The sequence below is a fragment of the Salmo salar genome, chromosome 28 (assembly GCF_965601325.2).
Source record: "Salmo salar chromosome 28, fSalSal1, whole genome shotgun sequence".
NCBI lineage: Eukaryota > Metazoa > Chordata > Actinopteri > Salmoniformes > Salmonidae > Salmo > Salmo salar.
In genome coordinates, this window is record NC_138318.1 from 28,141,033 (window position 1) to 28,165,247 (window position 24,215).

The 24,215-nt window shown below is 45.0% G+C and overlaps 1 protein-coding gene across 6 annotated transcripts in view; it reads left to right on the forward strand.

The window, feature by feature from the left end:
• The window catches only part of LOC106589757 (uncharacterized), a 50,614-nt gene that overhangs the window by 16,260 nt on the left and 10,139 nt on the right, over positions 1–24,215 (forward strand). For all 6 annotated transcript variants that reach the window (XM_014180080.3, XM_082970546.1, XM_082970544.1 and 3 more), the window contains 11 exons: positions 503–977; positions 1,256–1,561; positions 2,460–2,517; positions 3,001–3,157; positions 3,493–4,939; positions 5,353–5,432; positions 7,967–8,077; positions 11,645–11,812; positions 17,321–17,423; positions 17,707–17,936; positions 18,041–18,305. In XM_014180080.3, coding sequence (XP_014035555.3) covers positions 576–977; positions 1,256–1,561; positions 2,460–2,517; positions 3,001–3,157; positions 3,493–4,939; positions 5,353–5,432; positions 7,967–8,077; positions 11,645–11,812; positions 17,321–17,423; positions 17,707–17,936; positions 18,041–18,305 — 3,327 coding nt within the window. In that variant the 5' untranslated portion in view covers positions 503–575. The remainder of the gene's footprint in view (positions 1–502; positions 978–1,255; positions 1,562–2,459; positions 2,518–3,000; positions 3,158–3,492; positions 4,940–5,352; positions 5,433–7,966; positions 8,078–11,644; positions 11,813–17,320; positions 17,424–17,706; positions 17,937–18,040; positions 18,306–24,215) is intronic.

Consider the following 24,215-nt stretch of genomic DNA (forward strand, 5'->3'; position numbering starts at 1 on the left):
CGATGGTGTCAATATTGGAGTAGTTGACCAGAACCGTGTGCTGTGCAGGAGAGATGTCATGGACACAGCCTTCTGGGTGACAGTGGACCTTGGTCGGTCCACAGACCGTAGGCAAGCCAAAATCTCTCACCATCGAGCTGACAATCTAGAGTCACATTTGTTTTTTCTGCAAGCTGTAGCACCCACAATTTAACATTAAAGTAGCTTTATATAGGGCTATAGAGTTCAGTCTAATTTGTGTTTTCTTTTTTGCCATGGAAAATCTGGTATCGTAGTATCGCAATCCTGGTATTGTGACAACCCTAATATTTTGTTGCTCATCGTATGGTGGTGGGCCAAGAAATGCTTTGGGGCTGTTAACCTGCATTAATACAGTGTGTATTTTCCCTTTGAGCAAACTTGCTGTGAAATGGGAAGTGATGGTTCCTCCATATGGTGCTGGATTATATTTCTGTTGGTCTATGTGCTCACACCTGTATCCCTTTTCCACCTGTGTTTGCAGTCAAAGACGTCATCCCTCTGGGGTCTCCTCATCCTACACCCTCACCGGCCTCTCCTCCCTCCAGGAGACCGAAATGAAACCCTCTCAGCCCCCCGGACACCTGTCCAACCCCAACACTTACCCCCTGCCCAAACGGGTGCTACCCTTGACCAGCCCCGAACTGGACAAATTCAGGGCAAAGCCCGCTCCTGGCCTGCCTCCTCACCCTCCCCACCTGCCAGGGGTACACCACCGAGCCTCCGGGGTTGGAGATGGGGGTGAAGCCAACGATGGCCCGGCCAACTTTACAAACATCCAAATCAGGAAAATCCAGCATTCCCACAGCCCTGTGACCCCTAACCCCTATAGGGGCATGACCTTTAACACTAGGGGTGGTATGGGAAGGGACAACCCACTGTCGCCCTCCTCCCTTCCCCCCAGCAGAAGGAGAGACTATGGAGCGGTGCTGAGGGAAGACATGAACAAGAAACTCAAGGTAGAGTTTCTTTTGAGTTTGTTCTCTTTTCTCTGATCACATCCCTATTTGGGTTGGGGTCAATCCCAGTCAATTCAGGAAGTGCACTGTAATTCCCATTCCAACTCTCTTCAATGCTTTTCAGTGGGGAAAATTGGAATTTGGTTTACTTTTTTAATTGAAATGGAGTTGACCCCTACCCTGATCCCTACATACAGCAAATTAAGTATCTATCTACTTTCCATTGGCATAACAATCTCACAGCAGCTTTACCTCATGTCTATCCAACACACTTATAGGTTGGATCCAGTGATGTTGGGAGCTCTAGACCTCCGTTCCCTGTTGCCCAGCCCCGCAGGCTCTCTGTGCCCCCAACTGTTACCTCCAGACCGGGGCAGAGCAGCCAGCCGCTACCTTCCCCTTACGTGGACCTCCGGAGCCCGGGGAGTAGCCCACCAGAGCGCAGGCACCACTTCTCCCAGAAGCTCTCACAGTCTCTCCGGTCTATCTGCCAGTACAAAGTAGGAGGAGACGGGAAGGAGAGTACAATGATTCTTGGTGGTCCACTGTCACCCACCATGTGCATCCCTGTCAATCCACAGCAGGTACACTACATGACCAAAAGTATGTGGACAACTGCTCGTTGAACATCACATTCCAAAACAATGGCCGTTAATATTGAGTTGGTCCCCCCCTTTGCTGCTATAACAGCCTCCACTCTTCTGGGAAGGCTTTCCACTAGATGTCGGAACATTGCTGCAGGGAAATGTTTCCATTCAGCCACAAGAGCATTAGTGAGGTCAGGCACTGGTTGCAACACTCACTCCCGAGTTCCAAACTGCCTCTGGAAGAAATCAGTACAAGAACTGTTCGTCAGGAGCTTCATGAAATGGGTTTCTTAACGCTACAGCCTACAATGACATTCTAGATGATTCTGTGCTTCCAACTTTGTGGCAACAGTTAGGGGAAGGCCCTTTCCTGTTTCAACATGACAATGCCCCCGTGCACAAAGTGAGGTCCATACAGAAATGGTTTGTCGAGATCGGTGTGGAATGACTTGACTGGCCTGCACAGAGCCCTGACCAAAACCCCATTTAACACCTTTGAGATGAATTGGAACGCTGACTACGAGCCTGGCCTAATCGCCAACATCAGTGCCGACCTCACTAATGCTCTTGTGGCTTGGAAGCAAGTCCTCACAGCAATGTTCCAAAATCTAGTGGAAAGCCTTCCCAGAAGAGTAGAGGCTGTTATAGCAGCAAAGAGGGGACCAACTCCATATTAATGGCCATGATTTTGGAATGAGATGTTTGACGAGCAGGTGTCCACATACTTTTGACCATGTATTGTACTTCATTGATCCTGAAAGTCTGCGTCCTCAGCAGATACGAACACATAGAATATAATCTAAACTGTCTCACTCTCACCTCACACAGGCACGTCAATAATGACAATTCAATGATGTTGACATTTGGTTCTCTTCTGTTTTCGGTCTTTCCACAGAGTCGTGGTTCCCTGGACCACAGAGGAACCACTCCCTCTAACAAGTGGTTCACTCCAGGTACAAATTAGACCTACTAACTCTTATGTAAATAACAAGCCCATCATAGACCTATTTTAGAATCCTTAACCCTTGTAAAATGAGTCTATAAACACATCAATAGGTTAACCATCTCCAAATGATACGTTTCAATGTTGTTCTTTTTGTACAGTAACAATGCTGATGCAGACATGTATAGTAGTTTCTGATGCCCCTTCTGCCATTTGACTAATGATTTGTTGAGAGTAGTAAACTATGCAAATTCAGGCTAACTTTGTATGAAGTGCACTTTTTTCTAGTTATCTAGTGGGCCTCTCTGTTACGTGAGCCAAAGGGCTTGAAAAAGGGCTTATCACAATTAACTTCACAATTCATGTAATATTTTGTCATCTGTTGAGGGGCCTTGTAAAAACCCACGTACTTGTTCTCTAGTATTTTACTTGTTGAACTTTATATGAAATATTCTATTTACTGTGAATGTTGATTTATGATTTTTCCCACCAGGAGGCACCAGATCCCTGTCTCTGAAGAGACTCAGACAGCCAGACTTGGAGGAGAGAAGCGGAGGAAGAGGAGAGGACATGGCTAAAAAGAGACTTCGTCCAGAGGACTATATCCCAGGCCCTATCCGTACCGGTCACCCACCCGATGGAACAGCCAGGTGGGGGGGCAGAGGGGTGGACATTTCATTCAATGCAACTTTATTTGTCCCCTTCGGCAGTTACTATTAGGGCTAACTTTGTATGACGTGTAGTAGCTGGAAATGACTCCAGAAAGATGGACGATGGAGTGAGCTAACCTTATATTTTGGCTTATGATCGTTTAGATAATTGTGCTAACTAAGCTCATAAGGCCTTCTACAAGAATCAATTAATATAATATAATCAATTGAAAAGCCAGAGATTTTACTGATTGTGATCTCTGTAAAGCCTGGTTTGTGATGGCTAAGTGCTCTGTTATGAATACATTTGATTTCATTTGACCCCTTACTCCTAGTTCTAAGATGTCCACCAGCCCCAACCCATCCTACCTGAAGAAAGTCTTCATGAAGAACAATCTGAGCTCAAGTCCTACTCTAAGGTTGAAGGAGAGTCTCAGCCCTAAGAAGACAGAGGAAGGGATGGAGAGAGACAGGAGGACTGTCCCTACCTATCCACTCTCCACACCCAAGCCTGCGAGGAATCGCTGCACCGGCCATGGACAGACGCCATGCTGCAATAGTGTGAAGGATAACGGCAACCCTCAGGCTGGATACAGGAGAATGAATCACCAATCTGGCAACACTCAATCTTTTTACAGTGTTAGAAATCCTCAAAAAGGCAACCGCTACAGCCAATCTGGCAACCCAGCCAACCTGCAAGTCACAATCCTTAGTAGAGGAGAATGCAGTAGAGAAAAAGAGACCAGAAAGCGAGAGAGTAGAGGAAGAGAACCGACAGGTCGTCCCGACGGGAGAACACCCAAACCCGACTCGAAATCTCAGAGCTCGGACTCGAGCTGCCCTAGTTCTAGGCGCCATCACGCGTTGGAAAAGAAGCGACATGTCTCTCGCCCCCGGAGAACGTCTGCCTTGCCGGATGACCTCAATGACCTTTTCACCCCTGACCCCATAACCTCTAGCCTGTCTAGAACAGCGATTACCTTTTCCCCCAGTCCCCAGAGAGGAGACAGGTCACCCTCTGTACACAACAAGGTTCCTCTGTCTGTTGTGTTGGCTACTGTCAGTGATGCTAGTATGGGACCGGGGTCCCCCTATGTAACAAGCCCTAGAGAAATCCCCCCAATATCCCGTTCACAGCGAATCCCATGTCCCAAGATCTCTTCCTGTACGGACACTGCAATGGACCCCTGTAAGCTACTCCTGGACCCCAAAATCTACTCCTCCTTTGTAAGGCTGGAGTTGAGCAGGAATGACTTGACCAAACTAGAGACTGGCTTGTACAGAGCCATCACCAGCACTTTATCTTCCTCAGGGAAACCCTCGTCCCCTAAGGATGTCACCTCGGGACTGAAAACGAGATCTCCTGGTATTGCTTCAGCAGAGTTGGTGTCACCTATGGATGAGGATGAAAATGCCTACCTCAAGACTGAGTCCTCCGTTCTGAAAACTATCCCCCTCTCAGCTTCTGCAAAGTCCTCATCCTCAGACCAGAAGGTCCATAAGAGTTTATCGTTCCTTGAGGAAGGAGAACAAAGAAGCAACAAGAACAATTCCTGTAAGAGTCTGGAGGAGGACCCTCTGGATGTGGAGTTGAGCCTAGGCCTCGACCTGAGCCTGGGGCTAGAGTTGGCGCTATCCCAGACCAGCAGCAGCAGTGACGAGGACCAGCTGCCGTCCCTGCAGCAGATCCTGGACCGTAGCGCCTGGCCCCCAGACACCCCAGAAAAAGGAACCATCCCTGCACCCAGCATCCTCGTTGGGCTCCCACACCACAGCCAACCAGTAAGATGCAACTTTCTTAGGGCTGTGTCCCTATGGGTCGTGGTCAAAAGTAGTGCACTACATAGGGAATAGGGTTCCATTTGATGTTCGAGGTTTAATCACCATTCTTTGTTAAAATGTTTTATTCACTTATTGTAATTTTCCAGTTTTGATGTAGGCCTAAATGCGGTCCAGTATAGCCACTATAACCAGTCTGTAAGGAGCTACTTTCTATAATGGCATTTATATGGTTTGGTTGTAACTTACTGTAGAAGGTTAGAAAAGTTCAAAGGACTCATTTGAAATGCCGTAAAATTGTGGACTACAAATCGCAAGTCGTCACTAACAATGCTACAGTGTTTGGTACAGTGTTTTACACTAGTATTACCTGTCTCAATGGGGTGATCACGTTGATGTGATGTTTTCTCTGGCAGACTTCTTCATCTAAAGCGAAATCTACCAGTTACAGGAACAACCTGGATGAGATGCTGAAGGAAAAGGAGGGCATTCAAAGGTATTGCTTTATCATAAGTGACATTATAGTGCTATTTTCTCCATGTGGGTCTTGGAGATAGAGAAATCACTGCATTGCTTTAAAATGACAACGTGCCATTTTTGTATTTTTATTTAACCAGGAAGGGCTCATTGAGATTTGAAATCTCTTTTTCAAGAGCGTCCTGGCCAAGATAGGCAGCACCAAGTCATTACACAATTACAGACAGACAACATGAAAAACTGCAAGTAATCTAGTAAAAACCATAGAATTCACAAGTGTATAAAAGAAATCATAAAACAGCACATAAAAAAAATTGACAGGTCAGGGAATCAGTCTCAAAGTCCTTCATCAGTGATTTAAAAACACCAATCAGGACAAGTTCTTCCAGTTTAAAAGTGTTTTGCATTGCGTTCCAAGCCGATGGCGCAGAGTACATAAAAGCCCTTTTACCAAATTCAGTTCGGACATTTGGAACAGTTAGCAGGATAAAGTCCAGCGAACGAAGAGAGTACCCACCACATTTCTGAACAGTAAAAATGCTCAAATTAAATGGTAGTAAACCCAAAATGGCTTTATAAATAAAAGTATACCAGTGACTGAGCCTACGAGTGACTAGAGCAGGCCAGCCAACCCTGGTATATAAAGTGCTGTGGTGCGTAAGGGTTTTGCAGTTTAAAATAAATCTCAAAGTGCCATAATAAAGGGTGTCAATTGATCTCAAACACTGAGCGGAAGCATTCATATATAAAATATCCCCATAGTCTAGTAAAGGCATAAATGTAGCTGATACTAGCCTCCTTCTGGCTTCAATAGAAAAACAGGCCTTATTCCTAAAATAAAATCCCAACTTCAGCTTCAATTTTTTTGGAAGTTGTTGACTATGCAATTTAAAAGAGAGGCCGTCATCAATTAAAATTCCAAGATATTTATATGAAGTTAGTCTCAATCTCCTTGCCCTGACAGGTAGTAATAGGTCAAATGTTCAGAGGTCTATTTCTTGTTTTAGAAAACACCTTTAGTTTAGTTTTGTCAGTATTGGGGATAAGCTTCAATTGACACAAGGTATGTTGAACAGTATAAAAATACGTTTTTCAAGTTCTGGAAAGCTTTTGTGAGAGACGAGGCACAACAATAAATAACAGTATCATCGTTGTGAGATGACACATTGCTGTGAAACGTGACTTTGTTCTGTCCTTATTGTTTCCCCCCAGGTCTAAGGTAATGGAGAGGTCTCTGCATTACTTAAACAAGAGTTGTATATCATATTGTATGAGTACTATGTCACAACACTGTCGTGGTTATTCCCCCCAGGTCTAAGGTGATGGAGAGGTCTCCTCATTGCTTAACCGCCTAGAGTCGATTGATGCACCTGAGTTTATTATGCTACATCAGTCTAAGTAACATAATAAACACAATCTCCATCAAAATCAGTCAGTTTAGATAGAGATCTGCTAAACTGGAGGGATCTGTTAAACTGGAGAGATCTGTTAAACTGGAGAGATCAGTTTTTTTACATTGGATGCATCTCAATTCACCGCATCCGCCGATGTTGCACTTCTGCATCTGCGGTGAAAGGTGACAGAGCTAGAGAGGTGTTTCAGACCAGAAGACATCTGTGGTGAAAGGTGACAGAGCTAGAGAGGTGTTTCAGACCAGAAGACATCTGTGGTGAAAGGTGACAGAGCTAGAGAGGTGTTTCAGACCAGAAGACATCTGTGGTGAAAGGTGACAGAGCTAGAGAGGTGTTTCAGACCAGAAGACATCTGTGGTGAAAGGTGACAGAGCTAGAGAGGTGTTTGTCAGACCATGAGACATCCCAAAAATCCGTCTTATCACAATAATGTCTGGAGCGTCTGAACTGTTTGACCTAAAACTATGATGACTATGGAAAGGGGAGACTCTCACAAACATGATGATTGTATCAGTTTTGCTTTACGACGCCCACAAGTGTCAGGGGTCTGAAGTCGTTACAGTCGATGTGCCAACTTCTGTTTGTAGCGTCCAAACCGTTTGGGCTAAATACTAATGTGACCCCACTGTGGAAAGGGGAGACTTTCACTAACACGATGGTGTTCGCCGTTTTGTTCTATGACCCCCACAAGTGTCGTCTGAAGGTAACCTGTACCGTTTTAAAAAAGGAATGGGAGGATGAAGGTAGTTTTGTGCCTACCCCAAAAGGGGTTAAATATGTGTAAAAAATCGATATATTTCCTGAGCTTTCTTATGTCTCTTAGATATAGAACAAACACTTCAAAACCTTGTTTCTCATGATTTAGTTTTTGACTGTATTTTTTCCCCCCATTTATGAATGTGTTTTTCAATGCCTTTTCTCTGGGCTATAGTAGTAAATGCCAAATTCAATATTTTATCAAATATATATATTTTGTTATTTACCTAAAAATTCTAAATCAAATAGCTAAATGATCCATAGTATGACCATCTTAAAACAATTCCATATGTCAGCTTAGAAACCCCCCCCAACGGCCAGGATTAAGAATTAAACAAGTTCTATGTCATAACAATGTGTGCTATGTCGTGGTTATTCTCCCTAGGTCTAAGGAGATAGAAGCCAAGCTGCAACTCTCCTGTAAGGAGAAACTGCTGAGATTGGCTGAGGAAGAGGAGGAGGATAACATTGAGGAGGCTATCTCACAGCAGCAAAAGTAACTACACACACACACATACACTTAAAACATACAGTACCAGTCAAAGGTTTGGACACACCTCATTCAAGGTTTTTATTTTATTTTAATTTTTAAACTATTTTCTACATTGTAAAAGAGTAGTGAAGACATAAAAACTATGAAATAACACATATGGAATCATGTAGTAACCAAAACAAAGTGTTAAAAAAATCTTTAAATATTTTTAGATTCTTCAAAGTAGGCACCCTTTGCATTGATGACAGCTTTGCACCTTCTTGGCATTCTCTCAACCAGCTTCACCTGGAATGCTTTTCCAACAGTCTTGAATGAGTTTCCACATATGATGAGCACTTGTTAGCTGCTTTTCCTTCACTCCGCAGTCCAACTCATCCCAAACCATCTCAATTGGTTTGAGGTTGGGTGATTGTGGAGGCCAGATCATCTGATGCAGCACTCCATCACTCTCCTTCTTGGTCAAATGGCCCTTACACAGCTTGGAGGTGTGTTTTGGGTCATTGTCCTGTTGACAAACAAATGATAGTCCCACTAAGCGCAAACCAGATGGAATGGCATATTTTGCTGCAGAATGCTGTGGTAGCCATGCTGGTTGGATTTAGCCCCATCCCACCTCCTCCTCCATGCTTCACGGTCGGAACCACACATGCGGAGATCATCCGTTCACCTACTCTGCGTCTCACAAAGACACGGCGGTTGGAACCAAAAATCTCAAATTTGGACTCATATAACCAAAGGACAGATTTCTACTGGTCTAATGTCCATTGCTCGTGTTTCTTTACCCAAGCAAGTCTCTTCTTCTTATTGGTGTCCTTTAGTAGTGGTTTCCTTTGCAGCAATTTGACCATGAAGGCCTGATTCACACAGTCTCCTCTGAACAGTTGATGTTGAGATGTGTCTCTTACTTGAACTCTGAAGCATTTATTTGGGCTGCAAATTCTGAGCATGGTAACTAATGAACTTATCCTCTGCAGCAGAGGTAACTCGGGGTCTTCCTTTCCTGTGTCGGTCCTCATGAGAGCCAATTTCATCATAGCGCTTGATAGTTTTTGCGACTTCATTTGAAGTGCTTGACATTTTCTGGATTGACTGACCTTCCATGTCTTAAAGTAATGATGGACTGTCGTTTCTCTTTGCTTATTTGAGCTGTTCTTGCCATAATATGGACTTGGTCTTTTATCAAATAGGGGTGGTATACAGAAGATAGCCCAATCTTGTCACACTGATTTGGCTCAAACGCATTAAGAAGGAAAGAAATTCCACAAATTAACTTTTAAGAAGGCACACCTGTTAATTGAAATGCATTCCAGTTGACTACCTCATGAATCTGGTTGAGAGAATGCCAGGAGTGTGCGAAGCTGTCAAGGCAAAGGGTGGCTACTTTAAAGAATCTCAAATATAAAATATATTTAGATTTGTTTAACACTTTTTTGGGGTTACTACATGATTCCATATGTGTTATTTCATAGTTTTGATGTCTTCACTATTATTCTATAATGTACATAATAGTACAAATTAAGTCAACCCAGTACTTTTGACTGGTACTGTACATCCATATAAACACAAAAGTGGAGCGTACAGAAAACAGAGTGCAGGTAGCCTCTTAGTGACCCCTTAACAGGCGGATCCCGTTAGTGGGATCGATTTGACAACAGCCAGTGAAAAATCAGAGCGCCAAATTCAAAACAGCAAAAATCTCATAATTAGAATTTCTCACACATACAAGTATTATACACAATTTTAAAGATAAGATTCTCCTTAATCTAACCACATTGTCCGATTTCAAAAAGGCTTTACGGCGAAAGCAAAACATTAGATTATGTTAGGACACCACCTAAACAAGAAAAGCCACACAGCCATTTTCCTAGCAAGAAGAGATGTCACAAAACCAGAAATACAGCTAAAATTAAGCCCTAACCTTTGATGATCTTCATCAGATGGCACTCATAGGACTTCATGTTACACAATACATGTATGTTTTGCTCGATAAAGTTCATATTTATATCCAAAAACCCCATTTTACTTTGGCGCGTAATGTTTAGAAATGTTTTCCCTCCAAACCTGCCGGTGAATGAGCACACATATTACAGAAATACTCATCATAAACTTTGATCAATATACAAGTGTTATGCACAGAATTATAGATACACTTCTCCTAAATGCAACCGCTTAGTCAGATTTCAAAAAAGGTTCACGTCGAAAGCACAATTTGCAATAATCTGAGTACAGCCCAGAAGACACCAACAACAAGCAAGCAGAAACCCGCCATCTTGGAGTCAATAAAACTAAGACATTACATTATAAATATTCACTTACCTTTGATTATCTTCATCAGAATGCACTCCCAGGAATCCCAGCTCCACAATAAATGTTCGATAAAGTTTATCTTTATGTCCAAATACATCCATTTTGTTCGCACGTTAGGTTCACTATCCAAATCCACAACACACGTGCTTACTTAGTCCAGACGAAAAGTCAAAAAAGTTATACTACAGTTTGTAGAAACATGTCAAACGATGTATAGAATCAATCTTTATGTTGTTTTTAACATATATCTTCAATAAAATTCCAACTGGACAAATCCGTTCTCTTTAGGAGTGAATATGAACTCAGCTCGCTCCCAAGGCGACGCGCGTGACTGAACCCATGCCTTATAATGGGACACCTACTTCCTTGGTCTGTTATTCCCTTCAAATTCACCATAGAATCCTCAAACAAGGTTCTAAAGACTGTTGACATCTAGTGGAAGCCTTAGGAAGTGCAAAATGAACCCTAAGTCACTGTATAAATAATGTATATGTATATGTAAAGGCAATCACTTGAAAAAACTACAACCTCAGATTTCCCACTTCCTGGTTGGATTTTTCTCAGGTTTTTGCCTGCCATATGAGTTCTGTTATACTCACAGACATCATTAAAACAGTTTTAGAAACTTCAGAGTGTTTTCTATCCAAATCTACTAATAATACTAATAATAATGCATATCCTACCTCCTGGGCCAGAGTAGCAGGCAGTTTAATTTGGGTACGTTTTTCATCCGGCCGTGAAAATACTGCCCCCTACCCCTAAGAGGTTTTAACAGCGAAAGGTCGCTGGTTTGAATCCCTGAGCCGGGCAATGTGGAAAAATCTGCTGTTCTGTCCGTGAGCAAGGCACTTAACAACAACTGCTCTACGGGCGCCGATGACGTCGATTAAGGCAGAAAAATGCAGCGGACATCTTCGTTTGAACTGTCTAGGTATCCCCACTGTCTAGGTTCCCCATTTCCCTGTGGCTCAGTTGGTAGAGCATGGTGTTTGCAACGCCAGCATGGTGTGTGCAACGCCAGGGTTGTGGGTTCGATTCCCACGGGGGGCCAGTACAAAAAAAATACAAAAAAATGCATGAAATGAAATGTATGCATTCACTACTGTAAGTCGCTCCGGATAAGAGCGTCTGCTAAATGACTAAAATGTAAATGTAATTTCCCTTTATCCTAGGAGCAGAGGTAACTACACACACACACACACAAGAGGAGGACTAATAACCACAATCCCACACTTCTATGTGTGTATCTCTTGTCAACCCCAGGGATTTCCTGCAGCGTTTTTCGGTGTTGTCTAGTGCCATCCAGGACCTGCACCCCGGGGAAGCGGTGTTCAGCCTGGATAACTTTGGCCGTCTCTTCAGCCAACACACACTGCAGCTGAGACGCTCTAACGTCACCCCGTGTGACACCACACAGAAAACAATCCTCTGGTAAGGTGTGTGTGTGTGTGACTGAGAGGAAATGTTCAGTCCTCTCCTCTCTTGCCCCATCACCCCATCTCTGTTGTTTTCCTCCGCTCTCTCGCTCTCATCTCTCTGGTGTGTTTTTCTCATCTCTCTGGTGTGTTTTTCCCCTCTCTCTCTCTCTCCCCCATCTCTCTGGTGTGTTTTTCCCCTCTCTCTCTCTCTCTCTCTCTCTCTCTCTCTCTCTCTCTCTCTCATATCTCTCTGGTGTGTTTTTTCCTCCTCTCTCTCCCATCTCTGGTGTTTCCCCCCCCCCCTCTCTCTCCCATCTCTGGTGTTTCCCCCCCCCCTCTCTCTCCCATCTCTGGTGTTTCCCCCCCCCCTCTCTCTCCCATCTCTGGTGTTCCCCCCCCCCCTCTCTCTCCCATCTCTGGTGTTCCCCCCCCCCCTCTCTCTCCCATCTCTCTGGTGTTTCTCTCTCTCTCTCTCTCTCTCGCTCTCGCGGGGGGGGGGGGGGGGGGGGGGGGTTAGAAGTTAGGATTACTATATCCTATCCCAGGTATTCCTTAACCTCTATGGGCTAGGTGGGACGCTCGTTAATCTAACCACACTGTCCGATTTCAAAAAGGCTTTACAACGAAAGCAAAACATTAGATTATGTCAGCAGAGTACCCAGCCAGAAATAATCACACACCCATTTTGCAAGCTAGCATATAATGTCACATAAACCCAAACCACAGCTAAATGCAGCACTAACCTTTGATGATCTTCATCAGATGACAACCCTAGGACATTATGTTATACAATACATGCATGTTTTGTTCAATCAAGTTCATATTTATATCAAAAACCAGCTTTTTACATTAGCATGTGACTAGCATTCCCACCGAACACTGCCGGTGAATTTACTAAATTACTCACGATAAACATTCACAAAAAACATAACAATTATTTTAAGAATTATAGATACAGAACTCCTCTATGCACTCGCTATGTCCGATTTTAAAATAGCTTTTCGGTGAAAGCACATTTTGCAATATTCTCAGTAGATAGCCCGGCATCACAGGGCTAGCTATTTAGACACCCAGCAGGTTTAGCATTCACCAAAGTCAGATTTACTATAAGAAAAATGTTATTACCTTTGCTGTCTTCGTCAGAATGCACTCCCAGGACTTCTACTTCAATAACAAATGTTGGTTTGGTCCCAAATAATCCATTATTATATCCAAATAGCGGCGTTTTGTTTGTGCGTTCAAGACACTATCCGAAAGGGTAAAGGGTTACGAGCACGGCGCATTTCGTGACAAAATATTTCTAAATATTCCATTACCGTACTTCGAAGCATGTCAACCGCTGTTTAAAATCAATTTTATGCAATTTTTCTCGTAAAAAAGCGATAATATTCCGACCGGGAAATCGTTTTTTATTACAAAGAGAGTGAAAGTAAAAGCATGCTATCCCCTCATGCACGAGCCTCAGTCTAATGGCCCTCTGATAGAGCACTTGCCAAACGCGCTAATGTGTTTCAGCCTGGGGATGGAATTACATCGTTCAGCTTTTTCCCGCCTTCTGAGAGCCCATGGGAGCCGTAGGAAGTGTCACGTCATGCCAGAGATCCCCTGTATTTGTTAGAGATGATCAAGGAGGGCAAGAAATTGTCAGACAGGCCACTTCCTGTAAGGAATCTTCTCAGGTTTTGGCCTGCCAAATGAGTTCTGTTATACTCACAGACACCATTCAAACAGTTTTAGAAACTTTAGGGTGTTTTCTATCCAAAGCCAATAATTATATGCATATTCTAGTTACTGGGCAGGAGTAGTAACCAGATTAAATCGGGTACGTTTTTTTATCCGGCCGTGCAAATACTGCCCCCTAGCCCCAACAGGTTAAAGAGGTGGGGTTTCAGGTGTCTACGGAAGGTGGTGATTGACTCCGCTGTCCTGGCGTCGTGAGGGAGCTTGTTCCACCATTGGGGTGCCAGAGCAGCGAACAGTTTTGACTGGGCTGAGCGGGAACTGTGCTTCCGCAGAGGTAGGGGGGCCAGCAGGCCAGAGGTGGATGAACGCAGTGCCCTTGTTTGGGTGTAGGGCCTGATCAGAGCCTGAAGGTACGGAGGTGCCGTTCCCCTCACAGCTCCGTAGGCAAGCACCATGGTCTTGTAGCAGATGCGAGCTTCAACTGGAAGCCAGTGGAGTGTGCGGAGGAGCGGGGTGACGTGAGAGAACTTGGGAAGGTTGAACACCAGACGGGCTGCGGCGTTCTGGATGAGTTGTAGGGGTTTAATGGCACAGGCAGGAGCCCCGCCAACAGGGAGTTGCAGTAATCCAGACGGGAGATGACAAGTGCCTGGATTAGGACCTACGCCGCTTCCTGTGTAAGGCAGGGTCGTACTCTGCGAATGTTGTATAGCATGAACCTACAGGATCGGGTCACCGCCTTGATGTTAGCGGTGTTGTCCAGGGTCACGCCGAGGCTCTTAGCACTCTGGGAGGAGGACACAATGGAGTTGTCAACCGTGATGGCGAGATCATGGAAAGGGCAGTCCTTCCCCGGGAGGAAGAGCAGCTCCGTCTTGCCGAGGTTCAGCTTGAGGTGGTGATCCGTCATCCACACTGATATGTCTGCCAGACATGCAGAGATGCGATTCGCTACCTGGTTATCAGAAGGGGGAAAGGAGAAGATTAATTGTGTGTCGTCTGCGTAGCAATGATAGGAGAGACCATGTGAGGATATGACAGAGCCAAGTGACTTGGTGTATAGCGAGAATAGGAGAGGGCCTAGAACTGAGCCCTGGGGGGGACACCAGTGGTGAGAGCACGTGGTGCGGAGATGGATTCTCGCCACGCCACCTGGGAGGAGCGACCTGTCAGGTAAGACGCAATCCAAGAGTGAGCCGCGCCGGAGATACCCAACTCGGAGAGGGTGGAGAGGAGGATCTGATGGTTCACAGTATCAAAGGCAGCAGATAGGTCTAGAAGGATGAGAGCAGAGGAGAGAGAGTTAGCTTTAGCAGTGCGGAGAGCCTCCGTGACACAGAGAAGAGCAGTTTCAGTTGAATGACCAGCCTTGAAACCTGACTGATTTGGATCGAGAAGGTCATTCTGAGAGAGATAGCAGGAGAGCTGGCCAAGGATGGCACGTTCAAGCGTTTTGGAGAGAAAAGAAAGAAAGGATACTGGTCTGTAGTTGTTGACATCGGAGGGATCTAGTGTAGGTTTTTTGAGAAGGGGTGCAACTCTCGGTCTCTTGAAGACGGAAGGGCCGTAGCCAGCGGTCAAGGATGAGTTGATGAGCGAGGTGAGTTAAGGGAGAAGGTCTCCAGAAATGGTCTGGAGAAGAGAGGAGGGGATGGGTTCAAGCGGGCAGGTTGTTGGGCGGCCGGCCGTCACAAGACGCAAGATTTCATCTGGAGAGAGAGGGGAGAAAGAGGTCAAAGCATAGGGTAGGGCAATGTGAGCAGGACCAGCGGTGTCGTTTGACTTAACAAACGAGGATCGGATGTCGTTGACCTTCTTTTCAAAATGGTTGACGAAGTCATCCGCAGAGAGGGAGGAGGGGGGGGAGGGGGAGGGATGAGAAGGTGGCAAAGAGCTTCCTAGGGTTAGAGGCAGATGCTTGGAAGTTAGAGTGGTAGAAAGTGGCTTTAGCAGCAGAAACCGAGGAGGAACATGTAGAGAGGAGGGAGTGAAAAGATGCCAGGTCCGCAGGGAGGCTAGTTTTCCTCCATTTCCGCTCGGCTGCCCGGAGCCCTGTTCAGTGAGCTCGCAATGAGTGGTCAAGCCATGGAGCAGGAGGGGAGGACCGAGCCGGTCGGGAGGATAGGGGACATAGAGAGTCAAAGGATGCAGAATGGGAATAGAGGAGGGTTGAGGAGGCAGAATCAGGAGATTGGTTGGAGAAGAATTGAGCAGAGGGAAGAGATGATAGGATGGAAGAGGAGAGAGTAGCAGGAGAGAGAGAGCGAAGGTTGCGACGGCGCAATACCATCTGAGTGGGGCAGAGTGAGTAGTGTTGGAGGAGAGCGAGAGGGAAAAGGATACAAGGTAGTGATCGGAGACTTGGAGGGAATTGCAGTGAGATTAGTAGAAGAACAGCATCTAGTGAAGATGAGGTCAAGCATATTGCCTGCCTTGTGAGTAGGGGGAGACGGTGAGAGGGTGAGGTCAAAAGAGGAGAGGAGTGGAAAGAAGGAGGCAGAGAGAAATGAGTCAAAGGTAGACGTAGGGAGGTTAAAGTCACCCAGAACTGTGAGGGGTGAGCCATCCTCAGGAAAGGAACTTATCAAGGCGTCAAGCTCATTGATGAACTCTCCAAGGGAACCTGGAGGGCAATAAATGGTAAGGATGTTAAGCTTGAATGGGCTAGTGATTGTGACAGCATGGAATTCAAATGAGGAGATAGACAGATGGGTCAGGGGAGAAAGAGAGGATGTCCACTTGGGAGAGATGAGGATTCCAGTGCCACCACCCCGCTGACCAGATGCTCTCGGGGTGTGCGAGAACACGTGGTCAGACGAGGAGAGAGCAGTAGGAGTAGCAGTGTTTTCTGTGGTAATCCATGTTTCCGTCAGCGCCAAGAAGTCGAGGGACTGGAGGGTAGCATAGGCTGAGATGAACTCTGCCTTGTTGGCCACAGACCGGCAGTTCCAGAGGCTGCCGGAGACCTGGAACTCCACGTGGGTCGTGCGCGCTGGGACCACCAGGTTAGAGTGGCAGCGGCCACGCAATGTGAAGCGTTTGTATGGCCTGTGCAGAGAGGAGAGAACAGGGATAGACCAACACATGGTTGATAGGCTACGCTAATGCAAACGAGATTGGCATAAAATTAACTAAACAACTGGGGAAGCGAGAGAGCAGGGCCTCCCTCACTAACAATTCACTGAAGCACTAAAACGCTAAAATATAACTTTTCTAGCTACCACTACAAATTCAAATTGATGTAAACTACAGTGGTTCAATGTTTCCAGGAATAGGCTCAAACTTAGTTTATTCCGCTAGATAACTTGGTACAGTATTCTTCCGTGAAAACCCACCTAGTGCACCGTGTCCTATGACGCCGTAGCTAACTAGCATGCTAGCATCCTATAACACACGGTTAGCACCAATACTTGGTAACAACAAGCTACCAATGGATCATTCGTGTCCGTGTCTAGTTCATAACGCAGAAGTAATTAAACGTTGGCTAGCTAACACAAAGTCAGTCCTGCTAGCTACACAAGTGGACTACACATCTCAAATGTTCAGAAAGTTAAGCTTACGTTGCAAAAATCTTATTGACTAAAAATGATACAGCTAGCTGGTAGGGTTAGCTAGCTAGCAGTGGGCGCGTTGTAGACTGTTAGAAAATGTAGCTGGCTAGCTAACCTCGATAGTTACTCTGTACTACGCCTTTATTTTGATACAAAGACAACTATGTAGCTAGCTAACATTACACTAGTCAAATCTCTCTCTCTCTCTCCCATCTCTCTCTCATCTCTTTCTGGTGTGTTTTTTCCCCTCTCTCTCTCCCATCTCTCGTTCCCTCTGTGTCTCTCAGGTCCTCTCCAGAGCAGTTCAGGACCCAGGTCAGTTCCCAGCTGTTCCAGAGAGCCTACTGCTCCTCCCCCTGCCCTCCCCAGGTGACCCGCTGGCTCTTCCAGGTACTACTCTACACCCCCTTTTACCTGTCCCTGCGCTATACTAATCAAATTGATTGATTTGTTTGTATAATTGCTTCATTTTAATTGATCAATGTATTGATGTCGCTCTCTCTCTCTGGTGGTTTGGTGGTACGCAACTCTTTATTTTGTGTGGGGGGGGACTAACATAGGAGGGAGGACTAACAGGGGGGTACTAAAGTGTTTTTAATCAAATGAGGATGGCTCATTAAAGACAGACAAAAAGTCAGCCTCTCTCTTTCTCTCTCCCTCCCTCCTCCTGTAGATGATGTCAGTCCACTCAGACAGGCTGACCTGTCATCAGGTACTAAAGGCCCTTGAAGATATTGCCTGCTCTGCTGCTGAACACATGGTGCTGAATCAGAGTGAGAGGTTTGAGGTGTGGGTGCCCAGTATTGGAGACATGACCCTGGTCTTCATGAACATGGGGATTCCCTTCGTCTTCCTTTTCCCCCTGGAGAACCTACAACCCCCCTTCACTGAGGGAGACCTGATGTTAGTGTGTGTGTGTGTGTGTGTGTGTGTGTGTGTGTCAATAACTACTTTGTTCATACTGTTTTTCTGATAGACAAATAATAACCACCTGTGTGTATATGTAGAGAGGGCCTCCAGATCAGCACAGAGAGCCTGTCCAGCAAGAAGGAGCTCAGAACTTTCCCTGAACACAACTTTGACAATGTCATCAAGTACATGGGTCATTGTACGTCGTTGTGCCCGCGGGCCTACAGTGACCGAGACCTGCTGTTACTCCTGACGGTGGTGAGCAGAGTGGGCCTGGACACGCAGCTCGCCCTCCAGCCCACTGAGCACCTCCGCTCCCTACTGCACAACCTGGTCAACAGCATAAGGGACATGGACATCATGGTCAGTCAGTCAACCGTTTCATTTCTTTCTTCTTCTGTGGCTTCTGCGTGGTGCCGTAGTAAAACGTGTACATGTTCAACCCCAATGGTTGTGGGTTCAATCCCCGCCTCAAGAGTTTCTAACTTCATCTCCTACTTGCTTGTCTCCACCATCCAATTATTTGCTGTCTAAATAAGCCCAGGGCTAAGGGAGTGTTCACTCTTACACATTGTAAAGTGGGCTAGCACCATCCTTAGCCCAGGGCTAGCACCATCCTTAGCCCAGGGCTAGCACCATCCTTAGCCCAGGGCTAGCTGGCTCTGCTCCGGAGCAGGGTTAGCACTGACTTTTTTTAAAACACGGTGCCAAAATAGCCCGTATGAAACAGGGTCAAGAATTTTCTAGGTCCAATCACAAAAGCTGCACTTTCACTTAATCTACATATGCTCATGACTAGTGGTGTAACGGACCGTAGTTGATCCGTACGGATCACCCCCCACGGCTCAGCACGCATGTGAACCATGACTAGTGGTGTAACGGACCGTAGATGATCCGTGATCCATACGGATCACCCCCCACGGCTCAGCACGCATGTGAACCGCAGATCAATTGCAAAGTTGAACCATCATAGTGTGAAATACAGTTTTACTGCTGCTGTTACTTTCTAAAGTAATAGTTGGCTAAATCTCGATGTTGTGTTTTACTCTGAAGCCTAAAGGTTGATTTTGATATATTTTTTTAAAGCAGTTGTGTTTACTGTTCACGTGAACGGGGCATGTTGAATCCCAACGACTCAATCCTGGATGCTCACGTTGCAAAAAGCAAAGAAGAAAAAAAGACCAGTGACAGCTATGGCTGGAACTGGAAAAGCCTCCCGCTTCATTTTAGTCTCATTTATGGGAGCATTTAGGCTTCCCTGTCAAATATGATGACGGAAGAAGGGTGGTGGACAATACCATTACGGTGTGTAGACTAGAGGTCGGCCGATTTATGATTTTTCAACGCCGATACCGATTATTGGAGGACCAAAAAAAGCCGCTACCGATTAATCGGACGATTTTTATATATATATTTGTAATAATGACAATTACAACAATACTTAATGAACACTTTTATTTTAACTTAATATAATACATAAATAAAAACAGTGTTGGAGAAGAAAGTAAAAGTGCAATATGTGCTCAGAACATGAGAACATACACTGCTCAAAAAAATAAAGGGAACACTAAAATAACACATCCTAGATCTGAATGAATGAAATAATCTTATTAAATACTTTTTTCTTTACATAGTTGAATGTGCTGACAACAAAATCACACACAAATAATCAATGGAAATCCATTTTATCAACACATGGAGGTCTGGATTTGGAGTCACACTCAAAATTAAAGTGGAAAACCACACTACAGGCTGATCCAACTTTGATGTAATGTCCTTAAAACAAGTCAAAATGAGGCTCAGTAGTGTGTGTGGCCTCCACGTGCCTGTATGACCTCCCTACAACGCCTGGGCATGCTCCTGATGAGGTGGCAGATGGTCTCCTGAGGGATCTCCTCCCAGACCTGGACAAAAGCATCCGCCAACTCCTGGACAGTCTGTGGTGCAACGTGGCGTTGGTGGATGGAGCGAGACATGATGTCCCAGATGTGCTCAATTGGATTCAGGTCTAGGGAACGGGCGGACCAGTCCATAGCATCAATGCCTTCCTCTTGCAGGAACTGCTGACACACTCCAGCCACATGAGGTCTAGCATTGTCTTGCATTAGGAGGAACCCAGGGCCAACCGCACCAGCATATGGTCTCACAAGGGGTCTGAGGATCTCATCTCGGTACCTAATGGCAGTCAGGCTACCTCTGGCGAGCATATGGAGGGCTGTGCGGCCCCCCAAAGAAATGCCACCCCACACCATGACTGACCCACCGCCAAACCGGTCATGCTGGAGGATGTTGCAGAACGTTCTCCACGGCGTCTCCAGACTCTGTCACGTCTGTCACGTGCTCAGTGTGAACCTGCTTTCATCTGTGAAGAGCACAGGGCGCCAGTGGCGAATTTGCCAATCTTGGTGTTCTCTGTCAAATGCCAAACGTCCTCCACGGTGTTGGGCTGTAAGCACAACCCTCACCTGTGGACGTCGGGCCCTCATACCACCCTCATGGAGTCTGTTTCTGACCGTTTGAGCAGACACATGCACATTTGTGGCCTGCTGGAGGTCATTTTGCAGGGCTCTGGCAGTGCTCCTCCTGCTCCTCCTTGCACAAAGGCGGAGGTAGCGGTCCTGCTGCTGGGTTGTTGCCCTCCTACGGCCTCCTCCACGTCTCCTGATGTACTGGCCTTTCTCCTGGTAGCGCCTCCATGCTCTGGACACTACGCTGACAGACCGGGCAAACCTTCTTGCCACAGCTCGCATTGATGTGCCATCCTGGATGAGCTGCACTACCTGAGCCACTTGTGTGGGTTGTAGACTCCGTCTCATGCTACCACTAGAGTGAAAGCACCGCCAGCATTCAAAAGTGACCAAAACGTCAGCCAGGAAGCATAAGAACTGAGAAATGGTCTGTGGTCACCACCTGCAGAACCACTCCTTTATTGGGGGTGTCTTGATAATTGCCTATAATTTCCACCTGTTGTCTATTCCATTTGCACAACAGCATGTGAAATGTATTGTCAATCAGTGTTGCTTCCTAAGTGGACAGTTTGATTTCACAGAAGTGTGATTGACTTGGAGTTACATTGTGTTATTTAAGTGTTCCCTTTATTTTTTTGAGCAGTGTATTAAAGCTGGTGGTTCCTTTTTAACATGAGTCTTCAATATTCCCAGTTAAGAAGTTTTAGGTTGTAGTTATTATAGGAATTATAGGACTGTTTCTCTCTATACCATTTGTATTTCATATACCTTTGACTATTGGATGTTCTAATAGGAACTATAGTATTGCCAGCCTAATCTCGGAGTTAATAGGCTTGAAGTCATAAACAGCGCTGTGCTTCAAGCATTGCGAAGAGCTGCTGGCAAAGCAGGAAAGTGCTGTTTGAATGAATGCTTACGAGCTTGCTGCTGCCTACCACCGCTCAGTCAGACTGCTCTATCAAATCATAGACTTAATGATAATATAATAAACACACAGAAATATGAGCCTTGGGTCATTAACCTCGCTAGGGTAGGGGGCAGTATTTTCACATCCGGATAAAAAACGTACCCGATTTAATCTGGTTATTACTACTGCCCAGAAACTAGAATATGCATATAATTGTTTGATTTGGATAGAAAATACCCTAAAGTTTCTAAAACTGTTTGAATGGTGTCTGTGAGTATAACAGAACTCATATGGCAGGCCAAAACCTGAGAAGATTCCAAACAGGAAGTGCCCTCTCTGACCATTTCTTGGCCTTCTATACTCTCTTTATCGAAAACAGAGGATCTCTGCTGTAACTTGACACTTTCTAAGGCTCCCATAGGCTCTCAGAAGCCACCAGAACGTTGAATGATGACTTTGCAGCCCCTGCCTGAAAAACAGTAGCGCATTTGGATAGTGGTCGATCTGAGAACAATGAGACGGGTGTGCGCGTGCACGTGAAGAGGCCATTTTACATTTTCAGTCTTTGAACGAAAAAGACGTCTCCCGGTCGGAATATTATCGCTATTTTACGAGAAAAATCGCATAAAAATGTATTTTAAACAGCGTTTGACATGCTTCGAAGTACGGTAATGGAATATTTTGAAATGTTTTGTCACGATACGCGTCCGCGAGTCACCGTTCGGATAGTGTCTGGAACGCAAGAACAAAACAGAGGATATTTGAACATAACTATGGATTATTTTGAACCAAAACAACATTTGTGGATGAAGTAGAAGTCCTGGGAGTGCATTCTGACGAAGAACAGCAAAGGTAATCCAATTTTTCTAATAGTAATTCTGAGTTTAGTGAGGGCTAAACTTGGTGGGTGTCAAAATAGCTAGCCGTGATTGCCGGGCTATCTACTCAGAATATTGCAAAATGTGCTTTCACCGAAAAGCTATTTTAAAATCGGACATAGCGATTGCATAAAGGAGTTCTGTATCTATAATTCTTTAAATAATTGTTATGTTTTTTGTGAACGTTTATCGTGAGTAATTTAGTAAATTCACCGGAAGTTTTCGGTATGTTTGCTAGTTCTGAACGTCACATGCTAATGAAAAAAGCTGTTTTTTGATATAAATATGAACTTGATTGAACAAAACATGCATGTATTGTATAACATAATGTCCTAGGAGTGTCATCTGATGAAGATCATCAAAGGTTAGTGCTGCATTTAGCTGTGGTTTTGGTTTTTGTGACATTATATGCTAGCTTGAAAAATGGGTGTGTGATTATTTCTGGCTGGGTACTCTCCTGACATAATCTAATGTTTCGCTTTCGTTGTAAAGCCTTTTTGAAATCGGTTATGTGGTTAGATTAATGTGGTTAGATTAACGAGAGTCTTGTCTTTAAAATGGTGTAAAATAGTCATATGTTTTGAGAAATTGAAGTAATAGCATTTCTAAGGTATTTGAATATCGCGCCACTCGATTCCACTGGCTGTTGACTAGGTGGGACGATTTCGTCCCACATACCCGTTTAATATTGTCAAATCCGGAAACATTTTATCATTTTGGAAACAAAACGTTTATTCTTTCAGTGAAATATGGAACCGCATCCATAAGTCTAAATATTGCTGTTACATTGCACAACCTTCAATGTTATGTCATAATTATGTAAAATTCTGGCAAATGAATTACGGTCTTTTTTGGAAGAAATATTATTCACACAGTTTGCAACTAGCCAGGTGGCCCAAACTGCTGCATATACCCTGACTCTGCTTGCACTGAACGCAAGAGAAGTGACACAATTTCCCTAGTTAATATTGCCTGCAAACATGAATTTCTTTTAACTAAATATGCAGGTTTGGGCAACGACAGTGCTTTTTTCACGAATGCGCTTGTTAAATCATCACCCGTTTGACGAAGTAGGCTGTGATTCGATGATAAATTAACAGGCACCGCATTGATTATTTGCAACGCAGGACAAGCTAGTTAAACTAGTAATATCATCAACCATGTGTAGTTAACTAGTGATTATGTAAAAATTTATTAGTTTTTTTATAAGATAAGTTCAATGCTAGCTAGCAACTTACCTTGGCTCCTTGCTGCACTCGCGTAACAGGTGGTCAGCCTGCCAAGCAGTCTCCTCGTGGAATGCAATCTAATCGGCCATAATCGGCGTCCAAAAATGCAGATTACCAATTGTTATGCAAACTTGAAATCGGGCCTAATTAATCGGCCATGCCGATTTAATCGGTCGACTTCTAGTGTAGGCATTGTGTCACAAGAAAGCCGTATGATCATGGAAATAGATTGAGCATGGCCACACTTAAAGCGTCATCACCCTGGTGTGTCAGTGACAGGAGCCAACTCAGCCAAGAGACAATTTCTCACCGCGACATTTAAGCAGCCCTTTGCTGCAGAATCAGACCTGGTTAAAGCCATCACCAAATCTATTGGGATGTTTATCACTGCAGACATGAGGCCATACTCTGTTGTGGAAAACAAAGGGTTTAAAAATATGGTGAAAGTGCTTGAGCCATTCTACGAAATCCCCTGCCGCACCCACTTCAGCATGAAAATCATGCCAGATCTTTATGAACAAGAAAATATTAAAATTGTCGATGAATTATCCAAGGCATCCTCTGTTGCCCTCACCCCAGACGGGTGGACCTCCAGGGTAAAGGAAAGCTATGTGACTGACTGCTCACTACACCAGAGGAGTGGACCTCCAGGGTAACAGAAAGCTACGTGATTGTGACTGCTCACTACACCAGAGGAGTGGGAGATGTGAAGTCCGGTGCTCCACAGACTATGAGAGAAACACAAATCTGGCGCAGGTACTGCTAGGAGCAGTAGCAGAGTGGAAGCTAGA